Source organism: Rhyacophila brunnea, unplaced genomic scaffold, assembly GCF_057557595.1.
Source record: "Rhyacophila brunnea isolate RB1 unplaced genomic scaffold, BYU_Rbru_1.0 scaffold_15, whole genome shotgun sequence".
Lineage (NCBI taxonomy): Eukaryota > Metazoa > Arthropoda > Insecta > Trichoptera > Rhyacophilidae > Rhyacophila > Rhyacophila brunnea.
Window position 1 is genome coordinate 21066775 of NW_028232806.1, and position 25070 is coordinate 21091844.

The 25070-nt window shown below is 32.0% G+C and overlaps 1 protein-coding gene across 1 annotated transcript in view; it reads right to left on the bottom strand.

Annotated features, from left to right (window-relative positions):
• Nucleotides 1–1260: 1260 nt before the first annotated feature.
• Nucleotides 1261–25070, bottom strand: part of LOC147075031 (lysosomal acid glucosylceramidase-like) — a 33283-nt gene continuing 9473 nt past the window's right edge. The window contains exons 2-13 of the mRNA XM_085942777.1: nt 24087–24170; nt 17112–17248; nt 15245–15365; nt 14407–14536; nt 11907–12063; nt 8845–9005; nt 7847–7970; nt 6493–6606; nt 5812–5956; nt 5307–5386; nt 3146–3423; nt 1261–2850 (exon numbers count right to left, since the gene is read on the bottom strand). Of these exons, the coding sequence (XP_085798903.1) occupies nt 2751–2850; nt 3146–3423; nt 5307–5386; nt 5812–5956; nt 6493–6606; nt 7847–7970; nt 8845–9005; nt 11907–12063; nt 14407–14536; nt 15245–15365; nt 17112–17248; nt 24087–24147 (1608 nt within the window). The 5' untranslated portion in view covers nt 24148–24170 and the 3' untranslated portion in view covers nt 1261–2750. The remainder of the gene's footprint in view (nt 2851–3145; nt 3424–5306; nt 5387–5811; nt 5957–6492; nt 6607–7846; nt 7971–8844; nt 9006–11906; nt 12064–14406; nt 14537–15244; nt 15366–17111; nt 17249–24086; nt 24171–25070) is intronic.

Below are 25070 nucleotides of genomic sequence, written 5' to 3' on the forward strand. Positions count from 1 at the left end.
TTGAATTTAAAAAAAACCAACAAATTCTATCTATTTTACATAATATTGCAGTCTTAGTTCAATGAAAACAAATACGTTTGACTGACAAAGTTTAGTGTGCACTATTTATGTCGGATCTTAATACCCTACCTTCACCCTTTGCAACCGGTCATTTCTGTGTTTCATGAAAAGAAGCTTCACATGCCATCCAAGAGTGTGATACTTAGTGCTCGTGTGGTATAACTTTATAGATGTGAAATGACTATGTATTGTAAACCGAAGTAAAGTAGGTATATGTATATAGTATTTACTATATTGTCTACTTATTTCCGACAAAGTAAAATTGTATTGAGCGTTAATTATCTATGCAAATACGAAAAACTAGCAATGTTATTCATACTATTGAAATTAGTTTGTCATTTCTTTTGTATGTGCCTTAACTGACACAGTGTTGCAATACTTTCAACTTGCAATTTAAGTGGTGTTGTACAAATTCTAGGTAAATTGTATTTATGGTATGTGCATAAATTCAAATACACCATTGATAAAGCAGTTTTATATTGACTATTATTAAAAATAATTCGATAATTATGCAGTTCTCATACTTTTAAAATTTATTGTAAATCTGATGTACAGATCCGTGACAGTAATTTATTGTACCATACCACCTTTGAGTCAGGCAAATAAAAGTATCATTAAAAGGTGTATACTACGCCTATCTCTGTATCATTATTTATGGGACTACAACCCTTGGCTGGTCATGGCCTCCTTCAAAAACTTCCTCCATGATGGACGATCCAGCGCCGACCCTCTCCTTGCTAGTAACTCCTCCGGCATTCTATGCACAGTGCCAATCCAGCACATTTTCAAACGCTATGTGATCTTTTTGCCCTCATAAAGAGTATACAGCTCCTCGCTGTACCTTAACCTTCAAATTATATTTTCTTTAACAGCCCCAAAGATTCCTCTATAAGATATCCATATTTCTCTCATCCTATTTGCTGTGTGCCTACGATTCTGATTTATACATTGTTTTGGCTTTACTTGAGAGTACCTTGTTCTTCAGAACCATTTGGAGATCAAAATAGCACCTGTAGGCGAGGTTGATCCGGCAATTTATTTCATCGCTTGTGTTATTAGTATTTGTGACAAGGGACCCTAGATTATCTCTGTATAAAACTAGTCTATTTTTTTTAGAGAACTGGTGGATTTCACAAAATTAATCTATGTTTAGGTTTAAGTTCTGAAATAAGTAGGTGTATAAAATAAAAACAATTAAGTAAGTACTCATAACATAAAATAAAAACAGGTTTTTATAATTAAGTATTTTTCAATAAATTTAAAAAAAAAGACATCGCTTATAGTCAAGTAAAAAAAAAGGATGACTGATAATATGATTCACATCTTGCTTGAGACTGCCATGCTCAGTTTTATGTTATTTGGATTTTAATAAGCTATCACTCTGTGATTTTTTTTCATCGATAGTTCTTTATTGTTGCTAAGGCCATTCTCAAGACAGATTACAGTAAAGTGTACTATTGGGTTAGGTTACCTGAAGCTAGATTTCGACCACTATATATACAACAGGCGAGAGTATTTCATAGAAATGAAGTGTCACTCTCGACTAGGGATTCCAATCCCGGGATCCCGGGATCCCGAGCTATTTTCGATACCTATGAATCCCGGGATTGATAAACATTGATTGATTTTTTTTATCAATTTTTATGGAAAATAAAAATGAAAATATAACACAAGAAATACTTAACAAATAACTACATTAGAAATAAACTGAGTTTGAATGAAGTTTGATTTATACCCATGTGTAAGTTGCCGATTCATTTTATTTTTTCACATAAATTAATAAAAATGGAAAAGATTGGAAAAAACAATGCTTCGCACTATTAACAAAATAATTCAACCATGATCTCATACGTTTTACGGCAGTTTCATATTTGGCTGACTAATTAGATTTATGAAGCGGAAAGGCCATACGTACACCATGCTTTTCTTTACTATTTTAAATCTCGCTAACCCATTCATTAAGTCTTTACTATCAGAAACAGCAATCTCATAATTCACATTATTATTTATATTACAATATTATTTACTCCATTAAACTTATGTATTTCCAAGATTGAACGTATACTATATTAACAATAAATGTCTTAAATAGTATAAATTATACTAGATTTATTTTTGACCGATTTTATCAATGTTATTTCTAAATATAAAAATTTTATATTAACAATGGAAAAAATGCCAATCCCGGGATTGTTAAATTGTAATCCCGGAATCAGAATTTTGGCTCGGGATTGGATTCCCTACTCTCGACCGGATCTGTTGTGATGCGACATACAAAATTACTGCTCTAAGAGCAATAGTGTCCATCTGTTGCTATTATCTGTCTATTATCTCAAGGGAATGGCCTCTGCAACGAGCAAAAAACATTGAAGAAAAAAAGAAGAAGACCACACGGATAACATTTAGAGGAGGTCGCAAAGTATTAGAGAGATTGATGTAAGTATTAATTTTCCTAGTTATAATGATCTTTTACAAAAAAAATAATCTAAAATTAACACAATCTCCACAAATCGTAATAAAGCATGAAAAGTTAATTTAGGTTTAGTTATTTACAGGTATGGTAAAGTCTTAATATTTAGGGCATAGTTATGTTAGTGTTGACACACACTTAAGCTATCGGTGGTAATGTTGTAACAGTATCTCCTTCTTGTATAAATACTAATTTATCATAATACATTCATTTGGATTTTTTACCAATAAACAACACTTTGGACAGATCGTGCTGGTGCTGTAATTTCAATTGATCCTTTTCCATCCTCTTCTATCGTAATGAGTTTATTGTTTGCAGTTCTGAAAAATAAATAACATGTTATAATGATCTTATACAACATTAAATTTGTACATATTTGATGTAGGTACTTACATTTAATTTTTAGTCCTTCAATTGATTGGATAAATTTACTTCAATCTTGAAGCCTGTTTCTATTTTTCCAATTACTGATATCTATACAAAAATAGTAACACTAATATGTCACCATCTTGCAATATTATTTTGGTTTAGAAATGCGAAAGTATCAATACAAAATAGTCATAGATGGCAAAGAAAAGATTAAATTAAAAATTTAAAAAAAAAATAGTAGCTTACGGATTATACATAACCACGACGATTCCTTCATCAGGTCTTAAGAAGGCAACATTATCAATTTTTCCCTCCAAACTATCCACAGATACTCTTTTGGAGCCCCGCGGTATGAATTTGCTGAAATGTCCCAGGGCATAAAAGATGGGCTGCTTCAAGAACTCATCATTTTCAGGCATCACGATAATGGTAGAGTCCACAAAATTGTTGAACCAGTTTGGCCCGCCTTGCTTGTTGAGCGCAAGATTCCAGTCAATCCAGCCAGTATAATAATGATTCATCACCTAAGAATGAATATTAAAAAAACACTTAAACAGACAGCTGGTTAGTAACAATACAAGTAACCCTGACAGTTGATCGCAGGGAATACATTTTGGACACGGTCACAATAAACTAAAAGTAATATAACTTTGTAATAAACAGAAAAATAACGTTCATTTTATTCCGTGTTGCAAAAGAATCTACGTACAGCGTGACTTGTATATCAAATCTTCTAAATCACAGCGTTGCATGTGCTGACACTGTTATGTCACGTGGTTTTTGCGTGCTGATATTATTACATTTCATGGTCTTTTCATGTTGACTTGTCATAGCAGATATTCTATCTCTGGCACAATTTTGAGAGGAATTAAAAGCTTTATTTTCTGTTTCTCCTCCTCACAATACACATAATTCTCTTTGTCTATTTCCACAAAGGCTTAGGTATTTTAATGTTAATAAAACTCCACACGATATCGAATACACACTGAATTATGGGCGCGGGAAATGTAATAGCAAGGAAAGTAAGTGCAGAGGGCGAGTTTTAATTCCAGAAACGACCGTGGTGACGTAGAAGATTCGAAACAAAAGTCACACTGTAGTTTACCCAGCTCAGCCTGTCATGTAAAAATTGCTAATAATAGTAATAGCTATCATATAATCTCATTGTACGCGCATGATTCCTTGAATGTGGCACATGTCAAAATAAGTGGTAAAAATCGATTGCAATATAACGAATTTGCTCTCGCCGGGGTTGCAATAATGGAGGGTTATCTGAATTATTTTTGTGAAGTATATTATTCTTCTTGAAATTCTAAGTAATGCTATCTAAATACAACACTGTACACTAGACTCTAGTGACTAGAGCCTCGAGTTACGTCGAAAAGAAAGCGACACATCTAGAAACGACTCAACTCGAAATTCCTTTTTGGATACATTGAAATAAGAATGAAAAATAAGTTATTTACTGATTAGGAATTAGATAGAATGTTTATTGCAATAATAATTAAGTAAACAAAAAATATTAACATAAATTAGCAATTATTCATACCTTTTAAAAAACAAAAAACTTTTTCTTTAGAAAACATTAGGAAAGAAAAAAAAAATACCATTTCTTTAAAATATATCAGTAGTACATACAGTCGAACTTGGTTATTACGATCACGGAAATAGCTAGATCTCGGATGTAATGAGATGATTTTCTCCATACATTTATTTACTTTTATAACGAGCTACTTATATGGTATACCGAGCAAAACTGTTAATGTGTCGATCGTTTAGAAACAACATTTCCGGCGGCTCAGCACTTAATTACAATAAACAACTTCTTTTGTAGTTTACTAATGCCATGCTTGTTTCGGGGATTTTTAGGATGGTTTTCAGATCTTTAAGTTCTATGCTTAAATAGAACGCGCCGCGAAAAATGTTATATAACGAGTAATGCTTATAACGATCAAATTCAGTCGGTCCCATCTTCCTCGTAATAACCAAGTTCGATGTAGGTATATATATTTACATAAATAAAATCTAATTTAATTTAAAATAAACCATTTTTTTAGTTGACAACGCAACTCGAATAAAAAATATTTTAGCGACGCAATTCAAAAACGACGCAACTCGAAGCTCAAGTGTACTTACTAAAAGATTACATATTATATTGACCGACCATAACAAGTTGCCATTGAGTGAAGGTTGTCTACCTGTTAAGCTTCGGTAGTGTTAAAGTTATAAATATTTTAATTTTCTAGAAACATCTATTTGGTTACAGTTTTCTGCCAATTATCAAAAGTTTGATTTCATTTTTAACATCTGATTCTCAATTATTATGGGACATTGGAAACTTTTAATGGTCAGTTTATAATACTTAATAAATTGTGGGGAACTTATGTTGTAAAACAATGTTTCATACCTCCATTATGTCTTTAATATAACTCTCAGCCCTTGACCAGGATCCAAGTTCAACCTTTTCAAGCTGCCATGGCTTATCACCTAAACAAATCCAATTAATAAAGTAGGTAGGTAAGTATATTGTAATGTTAATTAAAGTGAATGCTCCATATAAATGTGTATAGCTTGAAATCCTTTTTATTTATTATTATTAAACGGTGAAAAATTGAAAACTTAATAAACTAAATTTTAATAATAAATATAACTATAAAAACAATGTAATAATAACGTAACCTATGTACCAAATATGTGACAAATTCACATTTTTTTACAATTGTAAGTTTACCTTTGACTTAAAAAATCTTTTTAATGTTTTCAGATACATATTTACTAATTAATACAGTTGAAATTGTAAATTATCAAAAAAAAAAAAATCAAATTGCAAGCTTCGTATTTTTCCGCTTTCTCTGTTGGCATATAGGATCCCCCTTAATAAATAAAATTATTTATTAATCAAGTATATTTACCAATACAGGCTTCTGTGGATATTAAAAATTTATCTGGAAACATTTGTCTTGTTCTGTCAACACTGTCAACGGGTATGATGTCATCCCAATACCAATGTGTAGCGATTCCGTCAACATAATCCATTGCTTTGTCCACTTTCGCCATCTTAAAAAGATTAACAAAGTATTAATTTGTAACAATACATAGGTATTTAGTATTATTTATCTATCAATTAGGTACACCAAGAAGAAACTTATAATTTGATCAATCAGTTTATGTTTAACATATAAATTATGTTTATGCACTAATAAATAATTGACAAGATTTGAGAATGTCATATTATTTATATTGAACATACATAATTCGAAAACACATCAGATATATAAATATACCTAATAGAAGAAATCGTTGAAAAAAATATGACGCCCGATGGAAGTCAAAACGTATCCACTGGATTTGCGTGCCAATGTGCCAAAGCACGAGTCTGAATGTCTATAATATGTCTGAGGTGTACCTATTCAAATTATGTATGTTCAATAAAAATAATGTTCCATTCTCAAATCTTGTGAATTTATTATTCGTTAAATAAAAATAATAGTTTGTTAGTATATTAGATTGTGAGAAGATGTCTATAATTTCAATCCTCTAATAATAGTTATGAAGACAAAATAAAATAATATATGAAAGATAAAAATACTCACATATTGTAGCCACCATGGAAGGTTGAACCTTTGGTCATCCAAAGCCAGGAGTTGGATGTTTGAAAATTCAGAATTTTTAATGGTTGGTCCCAAATGGTTAACAAGCCATGTTGCCTAAGAAATAACAAACAAATTTAATGAAATGATAGAGCATTTTTATTGCAATGATACTCGTAGCATCTTCAAAAATTATTTCAAAATAGACAGAAATATATTATGTATTATCTAACTGCATTTGGAAAATTGACACATTGCTTTTCTATGTGTGTTTGAATGCTATACATGGATCTAGTACGTTAAGCAATGGGCTAAGATCCATTATTCTCCCATCAAAACCTTCTTGTAGAGCGGCCAAGATTCACATCTGATTGTAAAGACAATTGAAAAGGATGAGTCGGCCTTGATCACAAGCTCTTTTAAATGAATTTGTGAACAGTTTGTGTGTAGAAATTGAGACTTGCATCATCAACTGTATAATGTGAAATCTGCATCTGGTTCTGAGTGTGGATACAAGAAAACAGACATCTGGGACATTACAAATTTAACATTATAATAATGCTTCAGTGGTTTTCAATTCTATTGTATATAGTCATATCAACAATCCGAAGTGACAAAAAGTGTCAGCGCGTAGTAGTGGCGAAGGGTGGAGGCAGTGCTCGAAATGGAAAATTTTACGAACCGGAGCGCTCAATAGTTTTCTGAAAATATTAACACAGTTATCTAAATTTATAAAAATACGTTTGTTAGATTTTTTTCTTATGTGGCATAGTAAGCTCAGATGGTCAAATTATTTTTCCCACGAGACGGAGCGATAATTTTGGGGATTTCATGAACCGGAACGGCGCTCCGGTGCTCTCCGGTCCATTTTGAGCCCTGGGTGGAGGTAGACTGTTAAGATCCGCCATAAAAACAAATATATATGACTAACAAAGTTTAATGTGCATTATTTATGGCGGATATTAAAAGCCTACCTTAACCCTTCGCTATTAGCGCGTAGTTATTCCATCTGTATAATCAAGATTGTATGTTCATATTTTTATACCGTAATGCATGAATAAAATTAGGTAATAGCTTGGGTAGCATGTTTGAATGTAGAATATGTCTAGAAACACTTTGGGCTTATCTTACACCTTCCTCCCGACATGCCCCTCATTTGTACGAATGTGCTCTGTATTCTGTTAATAACTTTGGACCATCGACTTTCCAACGAGATATGACTTGTAGATATCCGTTGATTAGTTGCTGAGTTATTACTAAAAAAAGGTGCTACAAATTTCGTAACACCTGGATGGTTCTCCATATGGGACCGATTTCAAAGACGTATTCTACGTAAAAGATTAGGGAATCAACTCACCTGTTCGGTAGGCATCCAACCAAGACTATTAAAACCGATGAATGGGATTACCCCATCGATAGGCTCGTTTCCTGTGCTCATCGCCCAAATAGAAATTCCATTCTTTGCATAATGTTGTAAAAATCTGTAAAAGATATTAACCCTTAAATACAGTCGAATTTGGTTATCACGAGGAAGATGGGACCGACTGAATTTGCTCGTTATAAGCATTACTCGTTATATTGTTATATAACATTTTTCGCGTTTTAAGCATAGAACATAAAAAATCTGAAAACCATCGTAAAAATCCCCGAAACAAGCACGGCATTCATAAACTGTTTATTGTAATAAAGTGCTGAGCCACCGGCGCTGGTAGTTACCTACTGACTTCACAAAGTTTGGATTTTTTACATGCAATTTCAACCATATGCGTGGATACTTTTTCAATGTTGACGGCGAAAACACCAATTAGGTTCTTAGACACTTAACTAGTGTCATAAACGTAATCCGATCCCGGCGGCATCGGTCTAGCTAACTGCCCGGTCGGATTTTATTGCTTAGGGTTTAAAATGTTGTTTTTCAACGATCGACACATTAACAGTTTTGCTTGGTATAGCCGAGAAGTAGCTCGTTATAAAAGTGAATAATTGTATGAAGACAATCATAAACTAAAATTTTAAAGAATATTTCCTCATTTCATCCGAGATCTCGCTATTTCCGTGATCGTAATAACCAAGTTCGACTGTACATGATGGTAACCCTTTAATGTGCATATTACTCTTCTAATCGACCATATTTTAATGTTTAATATTATTATAATTCAGTAGTGGCATCTGTGAATAAACACTATTTTGTCAAAACATTTTGTCCACTGCAGAGAACTGTAAGTTTATAAATAAAATTTTATTTACACAAAATCAAATTAAGAATAATACAGTTTGTTAATGAAAGCAATTTCAAATGAATGATACATTCTATAATACGAGTATTTATGGAATAGAGATCGACATGTCTCTTACTTCAAATGATAATCAGCCCAAGTTTGATAGTAATGCGGATGCAATCTACTTTCTCCTCCGAAGTTATCATTTGTTTTCATCCATATTGGTGGTGACCATGCGGCAGTTGTTAGTAAAATTTGATCTGTGGCCAGCGCCATGGCCTCTTGGATGAACGGTATCTTTAAATTAGATAAATAAATCTGTTATTCTTATCTCCTTTGTCATATTATTTTATTCACTCGTACGGCAGCATGGTGTTGATAATAACATGGAAATATCCACAGAAACAAAACAAAATTTCAAGATTTTTTTTGACATTGTCTAAGGTTGTCTCAAAATATATATGAATGTTACATTCTTAAATCTGATGTATTATTCAGTCTCGAATAAAATAAACAATCTAATTAATAATTATTAGCAAATTCTAAGTACCAAAATTGATTTAAAAATATTAGAAAAGTTATTTGATAATCTGAAGTAACACCATAGCCGATAATACCGTTGTTTTGAAAATTATGTATGAGCTGGTAGCTTAATTGGGTAGTGAAGCTTCTCGCCGTGGGTTCAAGTCCCGTTCGGTAAAAAAGAGATTTTTTAATAGTTTTAATAGTTATGAGGTCGTTTCAAATTATGTATATTTCGAATAAATAGTATATACTAAACCAGTGCTCCGCAACCTTTTCCAACCCATGGCACACCAAAGGTCTTCCCAGAATTCCCAGACCCCAGCCCAAGATCTTTGGCGGGCTCCCCTACCTATCGCCAAGGTTAAAGACAGTGTGGTACTCTAATAAAATAGCGTTTTTCAAATAGTGTTCGAGGTAAAATTAATGGTATTAATTTTATGTTTAGCGATTTTTTGTATGGTTATATTTTATTTATATATTTATGGTTAGTTGTCGGGTTAGGTATAATTATTTGTCGAGTATTGATACAATCATAATAAATCATGTCCTACAATCACATGTTTCAAAATATTAATACTTACTAACGTAGTAAAATAGCGCCGCGGGCGACTTTTTTTAACTCGAAAATGGGAGCTGAACTGCGATAGCCTTGTCGGAAATCCGAGGATATTTTTTATTAACCGAAATCCAGAAAATAGCCAATGGAACATCGGGGAACTTCAGTTTTAGCGTCCCGTCGTTTATCAATTCAACAAATTCCTCTCGAATTTATAGAAAAAGCGCTTCTATAGAATTTTCGGCATTGGTTGCAAAAGGTTTTCGTATCCTGTCGCATTTATTGTATGAAAGTACTGATGAAAGTTCTTTTGATAAATGTTTTGAGACGGATCCAAAATTAATTGCTTGTTTTCAATGGTGGTTTGGTAGTTCCTTTGGAACATTTGTAGAGATCCTTGTCTTAACTCCTTCTGCCAAAGTTCCATTTTATTTTTGACTTCTTCTAATTTATCAGAGCACGTCAATATATTTTCATTCTGACCTTGCATTGTTTTATAAAGTTCATGCAGGTGCTCAAATATATTACCAGCCATGTACGAAAATTTGGCTATTGCACCGCGGCACTCCTAGCATCGTCTCGCGGCACACCAGTTGCGGAGCACTGTACTAAACTACCATTTAATATGATTTATTTTTCTATGTATTTTTTATGACATTCGCTATTTGTATGCATATTATACTATAATATATTATTATGTACACATTATCTGGCCGAGTTATTATCGATTATAATAATATTATCAAACAAAATAATATTTAAAAGGTGGAAAAAGAAACAGATCAATTACTTTACTATTAAAATAACAGACTTAAGATAGATCATACTATTAATACCATTTACATCATGACACTTCACAACATAATTATGGATTTATCTTTCCTTATCTTAAGCTGTTTTCATTTTATACCTATTTGATTGTTAACATAAATAATATTATGTATTGACATGCCTTAAGTACCTATATTGATTAAAATTAATCCAATATTTGAAGTTAAGCTTAGTTGCTAGATGCTTATTATGACTGTGAATAAATAATTGCTAATTTTAATTATAAAGAATAATAAAATGAAAGTGACTGAAAGAAGTAAATTAATCTTTTATCTAAACGTGTTTCAAAGTGTATTCAAAAATACAACAATATACTAGAAAAGCCATAGAAACATACATATTAAAAAAAAACTATAAAAAATACCATTGATCGAGTAAAATTCGAACACACATCTTTTCTTATCGGGCGAGTGGTCTAGCTCTTGTTGTTGATTTATTGATACAAACGGTCTTTTTTTAATTAAATTTATTATAATAATATTATGATCCGAGTAAGTTTCAGTTTTCCACCAACAGATCGGCAATCAATTTTGAATATACAAATTACATGAGAATTACTCCAAACTCTTGGAAAGTTTTTGTACTAGTGAATAATTTAGTTTTATATACATACAAGCTTAAGCAATAATTGAAGTAATGGATATTTTTTATTCACTTAGCTCAGTTAAGTAAATTGTAAATTATTTATCTTTTGATAGTTTTTTATTTCTTTGATATTTGTTTTTATAGATACTATTGATAAATCAAATTTCAAGGCTGGAAGATTGCAAATAAATTTTTGAATAGTTCAACACATTTTATGTAAATATTGAAGACATAGATTAAGTGAAGTAAACGGATGAAGTTTTTCTATACTTACAGAAATTTTACTAAAGTAAAGAATTTTCAATTCACAATACCTACTGAATAAATTGTGCTCGATCACGACAATGGCATGGTAAGAGATACCGAATTTTCAACAGATCTATGCTCCATACATAATTGAAGGCAACTTTACTGAATTTTTTCAACCTAAAAACATACCACATAATCGTGATAGTTTTGACAGAAAATAATACGTTATTATAGCGACGTTGAGTGAGAAAAAACGATGCAATAGGCTTTATGTAAGAGCAGCCGAAAATATTAATAGAATCAATAATTTAATCTACACTCTGTAATTCGTGCGCAGTAGAAGACATCCTAATCTGCGCAATTTCGATTTTAAGTTCTTTCACTATAATAATTAAATGAGATGAGAAGGTAGAAAGTTATCTCTAGTTCAATGTTACCAACTAAGTACTAACCTTAAGTACAAAATCTTCTATTGTGAGTGAAAAATTTGAGAGTTTCGCATCATTTTCTGGTTTCATATTGTAAGCGTAAGGATATATTGAGAAGTCACATCCTCCAATCGGTACTCTTCCCATGTTGTATTCCAAGCCGTTTTCACTAAAGTATGAGCTGAAAAAAGATAAAGTAACTATAGGTTATCATTGAGTTTTAATTGAATTTTTTTCATTAAATACTTGCACAATATGCAAGACAGCTTTAGAATTAGCTTATTACAGGAAATCGTTCAACTTGAAATAAAAAATTAAACCATCAAAAAAAATATAAGTAAGTATAAAAATATATATAGGCAAATACAGAACGCAAAATGTTGCATTTTCTCAAAAAATACTAGCAATTGCATAGTCTAATAAATTATTTCTTTTATTCAACGAATAAGACACAACGTCAGCTGAATGCGGAACTATTCTAACTCACATTTGAAATATTTTGCAGAAGAGTTTTTTGAAACAGCCTACTTCAGTTATTTATTATTTATATGGACAAGTGTGTGCACCATTTTTTTCATCAATAATCCTTCTAAAATATGATGCATCCATTTATACATAAAGATAATAAATAATTTCAGTAAGTTGTTTCAAAAAACTCTCTCCTCAAAAATTTCAAATGTAAGTTAGAATAGTTCTGCATTCAGCTGACGACAAGATTTGAGAATATAACATTCTATACTTATATTGAATATAGGTACATCATTTGAAAACTTCTCACGCATATTTATACACATTAGAGAATATCGTTTTGTAGAAAAAAATATACAACACCCAACGGGACTTGAACCTGTATCTGCTGGATTCGCGCCAATATGTTTTTCCAATTACGATAAATTACGATGATTTAAACTAGTAGTTGTTACATGAAATGCTTATCGAATTGCGTTATAATGTTGGCTATCGGTTTTAGAAGGTCTATTAAATTAAGTTAGGTATCAATTATTAATTCCTTAATTATATCTACAAAATGATTTTTTCTAGTGTGTACATGGATGAGATGTTTTCAAATGATGTATGTACAATATTATAGAATGTAACATTCTTAAATCTTGTGTGTTATTAGTGGAATAAAAGAAATAGTTTATTAGATTATGTATTAGCAAGTCTAAGTACGTTATAAAAACTACACAATGGAGTGATCGACGACATCGGTTAGTAATAATTAAGGAATTAATTGGTGCCTACCTTCATTTATTATACATATTATATTAAACATTACATTACATTACATACACGATAGCCGCGTGGCTTAAGCTCCGGTCTATAGTGTCGAGGGTTCCAGGTTCGAATCCTGGGTCTGGCAAGTACACATATTGTTTTTCAATTTGTGTATGAGTCAGAGTATGGACCTAATAGGTTGAGCAAAAGTGGCTGACATCCATTTCTCGTAAAAATAAAATCTGTTAATACAAATCTCCACTCTGTGGGGGCCCATATGATCCTATTAGGATCGGACATGGTCGAAAAGAAAATATTAAACATTTCAAGAGCTACGTAAAGGCAAATGTGCAGCGTAAAGGTTGAACATTTAGAATGTCGAGTATCTTTGAGAGTAGAAATGGATCTGAGAGCTTAGGAATATTCAGTATGTCATTTTTTTCTAAAAATGTTATTATTTTAAACATAGAACGTCAGAAAAAATGCATTTGGCATTGAACCCTATCAATATATTAGAATATTTTCTTGCACATTGTGCAAACTTGATATTTTGTGATTTAGGGTTTATTTATTTATTTGAAAAAGACACGTTGAGTACATAACAAATTATTAATTCAGGACGTTCACAACATGAAATTTAGAATAAAAATTACAAGTAATCAGTTAAAGAAAAAACAAGATGGAGAAAAAAAAAGAAAGCAAAAATAGTTTTATACAAAAGAAATAAAATAAAAAAACAACAATAGTTCAAAAAATACAAATTAAACAATAAAATAGAATTTAAAAAACAGAATATATAATGGATCGCCAAAAATATCTACATCTCGCTATTGGTGCCTGGTGAGCCTGACATGAGGAAACAGCTTTCACCCAAAATATGTCATGGCTGCCAGCCACGCATGTGATTAACGGGTGCGTAAAAATTCAAATTTTCTAGAATGAATTTGTATTGTTCGTTCTGGCAGTTAAAGTAAATTAAACAAATAAACTTTGTATTTTTTTGTACACAGATGTCGGTTGGGCCCAAGTAGAAAAAGTAAATCAAACAAACATCATTTGACTTTTATATATTTATATATGGATATTTTGTGTTTGCCTCCAGGGTGTATGGACCTAATGAGTTGGGTGAATTCCTGAGAACTTCTTCACTGTGAAATTCAACAAGCTTTGTCTTGGAGCAGAAACGGTTTACTCACGTAGCGATAGCTCGTATGAACGTCTTATAAGCACCCCTTTTCCAAATGCATGATAGGGATAAATCGTGTGTAAATTTTTATGCTTATTCTCAATAACTTTGTAAACTTACTGCATTAATTTACGTTGAGCTTTTACACTGAGTGATTTAATATTGATTCCTGCCGCGTCAGTGAAAGCTCCACCGAACCCAATAATGGACTGATATGTTTGTGCACGCTGGATCTGAATTGAAGCGTTCGCTAAAATTAAATAAGCATTTTTCATTATTAAAGAGTAGTATAATAGTGGGCTAGTGATTTGAAAAGTCGGACAAAATTTTGATGTGCGGCCTGTCGATCATGGCCTCATAGAACCAGAAAACTAACTTGCAGAAGACATAGAACCGGTTAAAGAAATAAAATCAGCTGAACTTGAAATCATTTTTGTTAATATCAATCAATCTGTGGTGGGACCATAATACTCCAATGTAATAGAATTAGGCGTGGAATAAGAATAACATAATTTACTCGTAAGTTCTTGATAAAGAAATTTAAATTTTTCAGTAAGTATTTAGATAACAACTTGAAATATTAATTCATTAATGAATGCGTAATCATAGAATACAAAAAGCATTTAATTAATAAGTATCTAAACAGAACAAAAAATTATGATCACAAGAAAAAATCACCCATTATGGTAATGATTCACAGATCTCATACATTTTACTATTTTTTATTTGATTAGGTAGGTACTAGATAATAGTGGATTATCAAATGTCATAAAATGATAATAGCATTAGGTTATAGCAAATTAGATTATATTATTATCATTATTTGAACACCTGAGACAGATTGCAATTATTTATCAATCACCACTAAACTTAATGCTTACTAAATTTTAATGTACAAAAATACTTAAGTAAGTAGATAATAGACATCTAAAAGATACTGATAGATTTAATAATTTACCTGTTTTTTGTTGCCCAAAACCAATCCAGCCCCAAATATCATTGTCATTTTTTTCAGATGTAGCTTTCCGGGTAGTAGTTTTGTGGAATTTTCCACCAGTTCTTTCAAAGCGAAGACCTTCCTGGAAGATGTAAATTAAAATATATTCATTAGTGCACAGCGTAAGGCCATTTTCACATTAAGCGGCGACGGTTAAAAACCGAAACGGCGCCCCGGTATTCACAGCGCCCGGACGTGACCTAATGCACGCTTTCACATTAGACGGTTTTAAATCGACAACACCCAACCACAAACTGAGCTTGTGACGGAGAAAACCGTGCATAAACCGTATAGTGTGAAAAGAGCGTGAACTTGTTGCCGATTCGGATTTTTACCAATCGATTTTTTTCCGTACGGTCAAAACCATATCGTATGAAATAAGGGTAACGGTGACAATTTTTTCATTGATTTTAATTTACACAATGACATAATGAGCATGCACGGAATTAACTTAATAGCGGCGATGGTTCCTTACTAAACGATATTTTTTAACCATTAACTTTTAATTGCATGGTGTTGCCGTTCACCGACAAATTGTATTATTCTTTATTTTTTTTTGCGTGGATCAAATTTTATTTAAAAACTAACAGTTCTTTGCAGCGGACAAAGTTTGCTAACACAATAGTTTTTATTCACAGGTGCCACTGTTAATTTATAATAATATTATACATTACATTTAATGTGATCGATTAGAAAAGTAATACCTACATTATATACATTAACAAAATTGTTATCGTGCATTTAAAGGTTACATAAAACATACAAGAGGCGTAGACTTGATAGCAAACGATTATTTAGCATTTAACGTTTACGATATCATTTATTATGTGGTAGAAAAGTTTATTCGATGTCTTGAAAATCTAATCAATGATGTGAAAACAGAATATTAGCGAGGAGTTTACCGCAAGACCGAAAAATAAAACTGTGTATAAAATGAGATTTTAATGGAACTAATAATCTAAAATAGAGTCAAAGACGGTTTCATTTTTCTGCTGGAAGTCTAGGCGGTCTGTCCAACCTCTTTAGGTCGTATAGTACTGACATAAAATTCATGTCTAAATAAAACACGGTTCTTGACGGTTTACACTTTACAGGAAGCCAGCCGCAAACATATTTTGAAAATAGCCGATATACTGGATTATTTGTTAGGTTAGATTAGGTTAAGTTGGGTTTTTATTCTCGAATTTATGAATTTTGCCAAAATCAGCTATGAAAATTAAATTAATGTTCATATTGAATCTAATAAAATTGGAGACCGTATACTATAGTATAGTATCTCTTTCCGATAAGAAAGCTCACGGCGAACTGTACCACGGTGAAATGTTTTACGTACAATTTACATCTTACTAATAATTAATAATAACCATGTCTGCTTTTTCGTACAAGGTGGTTGTTAGTAATTTTGAACAATCACAAACACCCAGGCTTTGAGAAAAACAAATAAATATTGTGTCCAAACCGGGAATCGAACCCAGAACTCTCGGGCGGAAAGCAAGCGCCTTACGCACTGCATCACGAGAGCCGCCTCTCTCTTACCAGAGGTTGTAGCACCAGGATAAAGAAAAAGAAAGTAGCTACCTACCTAAGTCGTTATTGATTACTAGTTTAATAACTAAAATGCTGAAGATAAAAGAAAAATTCAAGTCCTGAAGCGTGACTGTTCAAGACTGTTCAATGTGGATTTTTTTCGTTTACCCATCCCGGCAACACGCACTCTTCGTGTCTGTTAAATTTAATAGTCTCTATCTATTAGGTTTCTACATTTTTTTTATTCCAGGAAATGTTACATACAATATTATTAGTTATATACAAAGAAACTTCTATTTACCAAGCTGGAAGTGTAGACAGCATATTTTCCAGGTGCTAATGGTTGAATCTTGGAGATTTCATCACAATAATCTGCATTGCATACACAGACAACTGATGTGTGGTTGTATTTTCTTGGAATACATGGCTTATCAGCGGCTGAAATAAATCAATTGCATAAAAACATCATGATCATTACTTAGTGGCGGAGCACACTGCAAGAAGCCTTGCGATATGCGCACGGCAAAGAAGGCCTAATGCCGGGCCACACTGGCAACATGTCGCGCGACAACCTCGTTAAATTTTACGCTTAATTGCTTAAGAAATTTTACGATAATTATCATACTTATCGTAAAATTTAACGAGGTTGTCGCGCGACATGTTGCTAGTGTGGACCCGGCATAATGCTCCAGAGTCCAGACATACGGCACATAGAACTTTCGCAAACTTCGTCTGCGTTAACGCAATATTGCTTGCTTTGCATTCGATATACCTATCGGTAAATCTGGACAGGCAAAATACAGCTTTCTACACTAGTTGCATGCCCATTGATCTGACAGTACAGTGACGTACAAGGGTAAATATATAAATATAGGAATATCAGTAGGTACCTATATAATATTATATTGTAACTACATTTATTTTTCCATTATTGCTTCTTTTGTAGATAATTCGCAGCCGAAGTTTGCGTGAACGTAGACGACATTTGCGAGTTTGCTGTGCCGTGTGTCTGCAGCCCTTTTTATGTTTCTGGAATCACATGGCCACTCGCAGTGTGCTTTAGCCCTTACACATGTTTTTTCTATGTTCTATTCTAAGAACTTTGTGACTTTTTTTGTAGGTATGTATACTTTTTATACTAGATCTTATCTTGGAATAGAAATCAAAAGATACATTTCCAATTTATTATATCAAATTTTTTCTTCTTCTTCTTTGTTTGCATGTTCATCGCTCTTCATCGTGAATTCCTTCAAATAATTCACTTCACCAACTTCACAACTGAATGTATTGCGATATTTGTAGCGTCTTTCACTCGGTCGCACCTTCACGTATCTCTCGATATTTCTGTTGACGATGAACCTTTCAAAATGATTATATATTTTCTATCAGTAACGTTATGTGGGGGTAGGCAGGCCATGCATTGCAAAGGGGTGGTTCATTACAAAATGCTGTGAATAAAGGAACGAATACCAATATCATAACGTTTGCGAGCAGTAGAGGCTTTCCACGAAGCAGACTATGTTGTTGCTTCATTAGAAAGACATCTTAGTTTAAAAATATTAATAATTCTGACAACATAAGTGGTATTGTATTGTAATACCCATTGTGATACATATTGTAGGTAATGAAGGTTTATCGCAAAAAAAAAAAAAATCGCAACGGTACCTCCAAACCTGTCAGCACCACGGATCTTCAAGTACCTAAAACTATCACTGTTTGAGAGTAGGTTTCGTGAAAATCAGTATATAGTGTGTATGTCAATTTAAAGATTTTTGGTGTATTTGTCTGTTCAAGATCGAAAATAGTTAAATAGGTAAGTGAGTAGGTTAGTAGGAACTAGGTAGGTACCTAACGAATTTGCAGACAACACAAACATGGACCCTCCAAACCAACCCACCACGCACATACTCCGTCTTAATCGAGCGTATCACGAGGCCCTACGTTTGGATGTGAAGCGTAATTTGCAGACAATTTGATAATAAAAATTAAAAGGAACGGTTATGTCAGTCTGCACAAAGAACGGCATTTTGCCTTGGGACGTCACTGTCTTCTATTGCGAAATAGGTATATGTAGATATAATTTGGAAAGCCGGTTCATTCACATTTATTTCTTACAGAAAAGATATACCTATAAGCCCCCTTTAGCATGGGTTTACAACCTCAAAGGCATTAATCTTAATTGAATATTCATAAAAGATAAGGGGCAAAATGATAATATTACTCACAGTAGAATTGTAAGCAGAAATATGTGTCTGGTAAATATTTTCAAGACAAACAATTAAGACGTATTCTTGCCTTGATAAAAATACGTATATAGGTATTATGATTCTAAAAATATATCACAAAGTTAAATAATTATTTTCTTTTATTGTAGGTATATGGCAGTATTGAATAAGTAATACCTACATACATGAGTATTTTCAGTTTTTACGTAACAAATACTATCTTATGGAAACTAAGTTCAAACTCCGGTTAACATTGTTTTCAATAGGTTAGCAGAAATATAGTTTTTATTCATGATGCCAATTTCTTTATGAATAAATACTAAACTAAAATAATATATGCTATGTATTGATGTTTGCTCATTAAAAATTTAATATTAGGTTAATAATTAGTAGCTACTCTGGTAACGGAAATACAAATCATGTAACTACATTAACTGAATCGAATCCAGGTCTCGATATGAACCAGAGCAGTTCCGGTTCGTGAAATTCCCGAGATTATCCGTCGCGTGGAAAAAATAAATATTGTGATCCGGTTCGAGAATTATTATAAAGCAATGTAATTCACTTACTTATGTACAATATTCATTTATTTTTATATAATACTAGCTGAAATACCCGGCTTCACACAGGGTCGCATCGTGGTTATATTTATCTTAGATATTTCAAAAATAATAAGGGGTAATTATTTTTTTAATATTAAAATATCTGTGTACTACAATATGGCAATATGAAAATAATTCTAATATGAGTAAAGGTCAAACAAAAGAACACTTAATTAAAATTGAATCCAAAATATGCAAACGTTACGTTATTAATATGCAGTAAAAAAACCAAAATTGGATGGAACGAACAAACAACACACTTTGAATTTTATATAATACTAATTAAGAAACCTTTGCAGGTGTGTGCACAACAACTGACAAAAGTTTCATCGCAATCGGATGAATGGTATAGGAACGCATACGAATAGAAGAAGATGATGATTTTATAATTCAGAAATCTTTGTGGGCATGCGCACGACAACTCACCAAAGTTTCATTGCAAACGGATGAACGGTATAGGAACACATACGAATAGAAGAAGAAGAAGATGGTTGTACTAATTCAGAAACCTTTACGGGCGTACGCACAACAACTTGACAAAATTTCATCGCAATCAGATGAATGGTATAAGAACGCATATGAATAGAAGAAGATGGAATAGATGAAAAAAAAGAAGAAATAGTTGTATCAATTCAGAAACCTTTGCGGGCGTGAGTATAATACTTGATCAAAATTTCATTGCAATCGGATGAATGGTATAGGAACGCATACGAATAGAAGAAGAAGAAGACGGTTGTACTAATTCAGAAACCTTCGCGGGTGTTGGCACAATTACTGACGAAAGTTTTATTGCAATCGGATGAATGGAATAGGAACGCATACGAATAGAAGAATAAAGAATAGAAGAAGAATAAGAAAATGGTTGTACTAATTCAGAAACCTTTGCGTGTGTTACCACAACAACTGATGAAGGTTTCATCGCAATCGAATGAATGGTATAGGAACCATACGAATAAAAGAAGATATAATGAAGAAGGAGAAGATGGTTGTACAAATTTAGAAACCTTTGCGGGTGTTTGCACAACCACTGAAAAAAGTTTCATCGCAATCGGATGAATGATATAGAGACCATACGAATAAAAGAAGATAGAATGAAGAAGAAGATGGTTGTACAAATTCAGAAACCTTCGCGGGTGTTGGCATAACCACTGACGAAAGTTTCATCGCAATCGGATGAATGATATAGGGACCATACGAATAAAAGAAGATAGAATGAAAAAGAAGAAGAAGATGGTTGAACTAATTCAGAAACCTTTACGGGTGTTACCACAACAACTGATGAAAGTTTCATCGCAATCGGATGAATGAAATAGGGACCATACGAATAAAAGAAGATAGAATGAAAGAAGAAGAAGATGGTTGTACAAATTCAGAAACCTTCGCGGGTATTGGCATAACCACTGACGAAAGTTTCATCGCAATCGGATGAATGATATAGGGACCATACGAATAAAAGAAGATAGAATGAAAAAGAAGAAGAAGATGGTTGTACAAATTCAGAAACCTTCGCGGGTGTTGGCATAACCACTGACGAAAGTTTCATCGCAATCGGATGAATGATATAGGGACCATACGAATAAAAGAAGATAGAATGAAAAAGAAGAAGAAGATGGTTGAACTAATTCAGAAACCTTTACGGGTGTTACCACAACAACTGATGAAAGTTTCATCGCAATCGGATGAATGAAATAGGGACCATACGAATAAAAGAAGATAGAATGAAAGAAGAAGAAGATGGTTGTACAAATTCAGAAACCTTCGCGGGTATTGGCATAACCACTGACGAAAGTTTCATCGCAATCGGATGAATGATATAGGGACCATACGAATAAAAGAAGATAGAATGAAAAAGAAGAAGAAGATGGTTGAACTAATTCAGAAACCTTTACGGGTGTTACCAAAACAACTGATGAAAGTTTCATCGCAATCGGATGAATGGTATAGGAACCATACGAATAATAGAAAATAGAATAAAGAAGAAGAAGAAAATGATAATTTTTCTAATTCAGAAACCTTCATGGGTGTGCATACAACCACATACCAAAATTTCATCGCAATCGGATGAATGGTATAGGAACGCATACGGGACAGACAGACAGACAGACAGACATACAGACAGACAGACATTCATTTTTATAAATTAGTATAGCCTATAGTCTTCGCGCAAGTGCAAGCAATAATTTGACAAAGTTTTATTGCAATCAGGATGAACGGTATGGCAGCGCATAAAATACGAACAAACAAACAAATATTAATTTTTATATATTATATTTCAAATTAAATAAACATAATATTGATATTTTCTAAAAAATATATCGAGATATTGAGCGCTCCTGTTTATAAAATTTTTCATTTCGAGCACTGGTCGAATCGATATCTTCAACTGTGTTTTAATTAATCAATATTATAAAAGTATACAAATCACATACAAATAAGGCGTAGAATATTCAAATCTAAAATACAAAAATCAATATTTGTTTGTTTGTTTGTTCGTATTTTATGCACTGCCATACCGTTCATCCGATTGCGATAAAACTTTGTCAACTTATTTGCACTTGCGCGAAGAGTATAGGCTATATCTTATATATAAAAATGAATGTCTGTCTGTCTGTCCCGTATGCGTTCCTATACCATTCATCCGATTGTGATGAATTTTTGGTAAGTGGTTGTATGCACACCTGCGTAGGTTTCTGAATTAGAAAAATCATCATCTTCTTCTTCTTCATTATATTTTCTTTTATTCGTATGGTTCCTATACCATTCATCCGATTTCGATGAAACCTTCGTCAGTTGTTGTGGTAACACCCGCAAAGGTTTCTGAATTAGTACAACCATCTTCTTATTCTATATTCTTCTATTCGTATGCGTTCCTATTCCATTCATCCGATTGCAATAAACTTTCGTCAGTAATTGTGCGAACACCCGCGAAGGTTTCTAAATTAGTGCAACCATCTTCTTCTTCTTCTATTCGTATGCGTTCCTATAGCATTCTTCCGATTGCAATAAAATTTTGATCAAGTGTTGTGCTCACGCCATCACGAATTAGTACAACCATCTTCTTTTATTCGTATGCGTTCCTATACCATTCATTCGATTGCAATGAAACTTTTGTAAGTTGTCGTGCGCATGCCCACAAAGATTTATGGATTAGAAAATTATCTTCTTCCTCTATTCGTATGCGTTCCTATACCATTCATCCGATTGCGATGAAACTTTTGTCAGTTGTTGTGCGCACACCTGCGAAGGTTTCTAAATTAGTATTATATAAAATACAAAGTTTGTTGTTTGTTTGTTCCATCCAATTTTGATTTTTTACTACATATTAGTAACATTAATAACGTTTGCATGTTTTGGATTCGATTTTAATTTAGTATTCTTTTGTTTGACCTTTACTCATATTAGAATTATTTTCATATTGCCATATTATATTACACAGATATTATAATATTAAAAAAAATAATTACCTTTTATTATTTTTTAAATATCTAAGATAAATATTACCACGAAGCGACCCTGTGCGAAGCCGGGTACTTCAGCTAGTATAATATAAATTTAAGTGCAATTCATAAAAAAACAGATTTTAAATGATTAAGGAAGAGAGTAATGCTGCCAGGGTAATCTGGCGGCAGAATAAACGTAAGATTAATATATTTTACTATTAATTTAAATTTTAAGACATTTAACATAATATGTAATCAATACATATGTAGGACAAGAAATATTAAAAATGTATTTATTAAATTCAATTAAAAATATTATAAAATTTATCATTCAAACGTAGCTTAATAAGTTCTCTAGAATGAATTATAAAGGTTTTTGAATAATCCAAAGGTTTAATGCTTTTTTTTAAATTTTAAAAAAATATGTCTATAAAAAATAAATGTTATATTATATATATTATATTAATAAGTATATATTATTTGAAGGTGTTTTTATTTATACCGAATCGAGATTTGGTATAATAACACTACCAAAGCTAGGTTCTTTATATGAATAAAACAATGTTAAGTTTACCTACTCTGTGTGGGATGGCATGCCAATTTGTATTCATAATTCATAGTTTTATTGTAGATATTATGTATGTAAGTAACTTACTCTTTTTAATTGTTAAGAACTATCGATTTATATCAAAAAATACGTTTTACTCTTACTTAATTGCCTTTGCAACTTAATGACCAATTTTTGTGAATGAAATCTTTCACCTTCCAAAATATTGGTAGGCATCTACCAAGGTATATAATAGATAACCAAATTGTATTTAAATTTTAATATAAAGATCTGGATTAAAATAATATTAATAGATAATTCCCGATCTGCAAATACTGGTAATTTATATTATTTTCTCAATAATATACAGTAGGTACCTACGCATCATTATAGTGCATGTAGTAAATGTGATGCTAATCATATTGTTAGATAAGTTTTAAAAATATTGTAGATAATTCTTACCTGTGTAGCTGAATAATATAAACAATGTAATAACGAAAAGCTTAGTCACAAATCTCTCCATTTTATCAAACTTTTGATGGTAGGCTGTAAAAGAAGAAAAAACATGTTCAATAAAGATCAATTTTACGTAAAATTAATTATTGTTTTGAATGTAGTTACTAGACAGTGATATCAAGTGACGGAATTTAGAAAACATGTACAATACGAAAATATTATAATTAAAAACTTTAAAAAGAAAAATATATTTTTTCACAATAAAAGATAAATTATTAAATTTAAAAAAAAACTGTAAAAAACTAGGTTCTGTTTAAGGCTTTCATCTTATCATTACAGGCTTTTTTATTGATTATTTTCATCACGGAAATGCAGTCTGATATGTGAATAGAAAGATGTTTGAATAATAATTAGTTATTATTTATTTTTTTAAAAATCCTTTTTATTTGATGGCATGTGTTTTAAGCGTAGGTATAATATTGAATATTTAAAAATAAGGCGTAGGAGACACAGAGTGTATCGAACCTCAACAGCATAACGAGATCCCCTACAAAATTTAAAAATAATGCACAAAATTGTGAGACTACAATTATTTAATACGTGCGCATTACAAGCAATAGTAGTTATCTTTGTACTGGGGCATAATAACTGCGGCGTGGCGGAATAGGGGCCCATTGTGCCCTATTATTGTATTGAAAAGACAAGAACTTGAAGAAGAATTGACACAATGATAAAATATAAATTGGTAATTCGTGATAAATGCGTGAATCACAGATACAGTATACCTAGTAATCTATTTTATTATTCTTGAAATAGCAACACGCTCTTCGTGTTAGTTATTAAAAAATCTTGTTTACAATTCAATAATATTTTTTGTTTGGTGTTTGTGTGGATAATCGAAACTCGAAAATATTTTGATTTATCTGAAAAAGTTTCTAGTTTCAATTTTGTTATATGGGGAGGCACCATTAAATTAAATACGATGGTGAC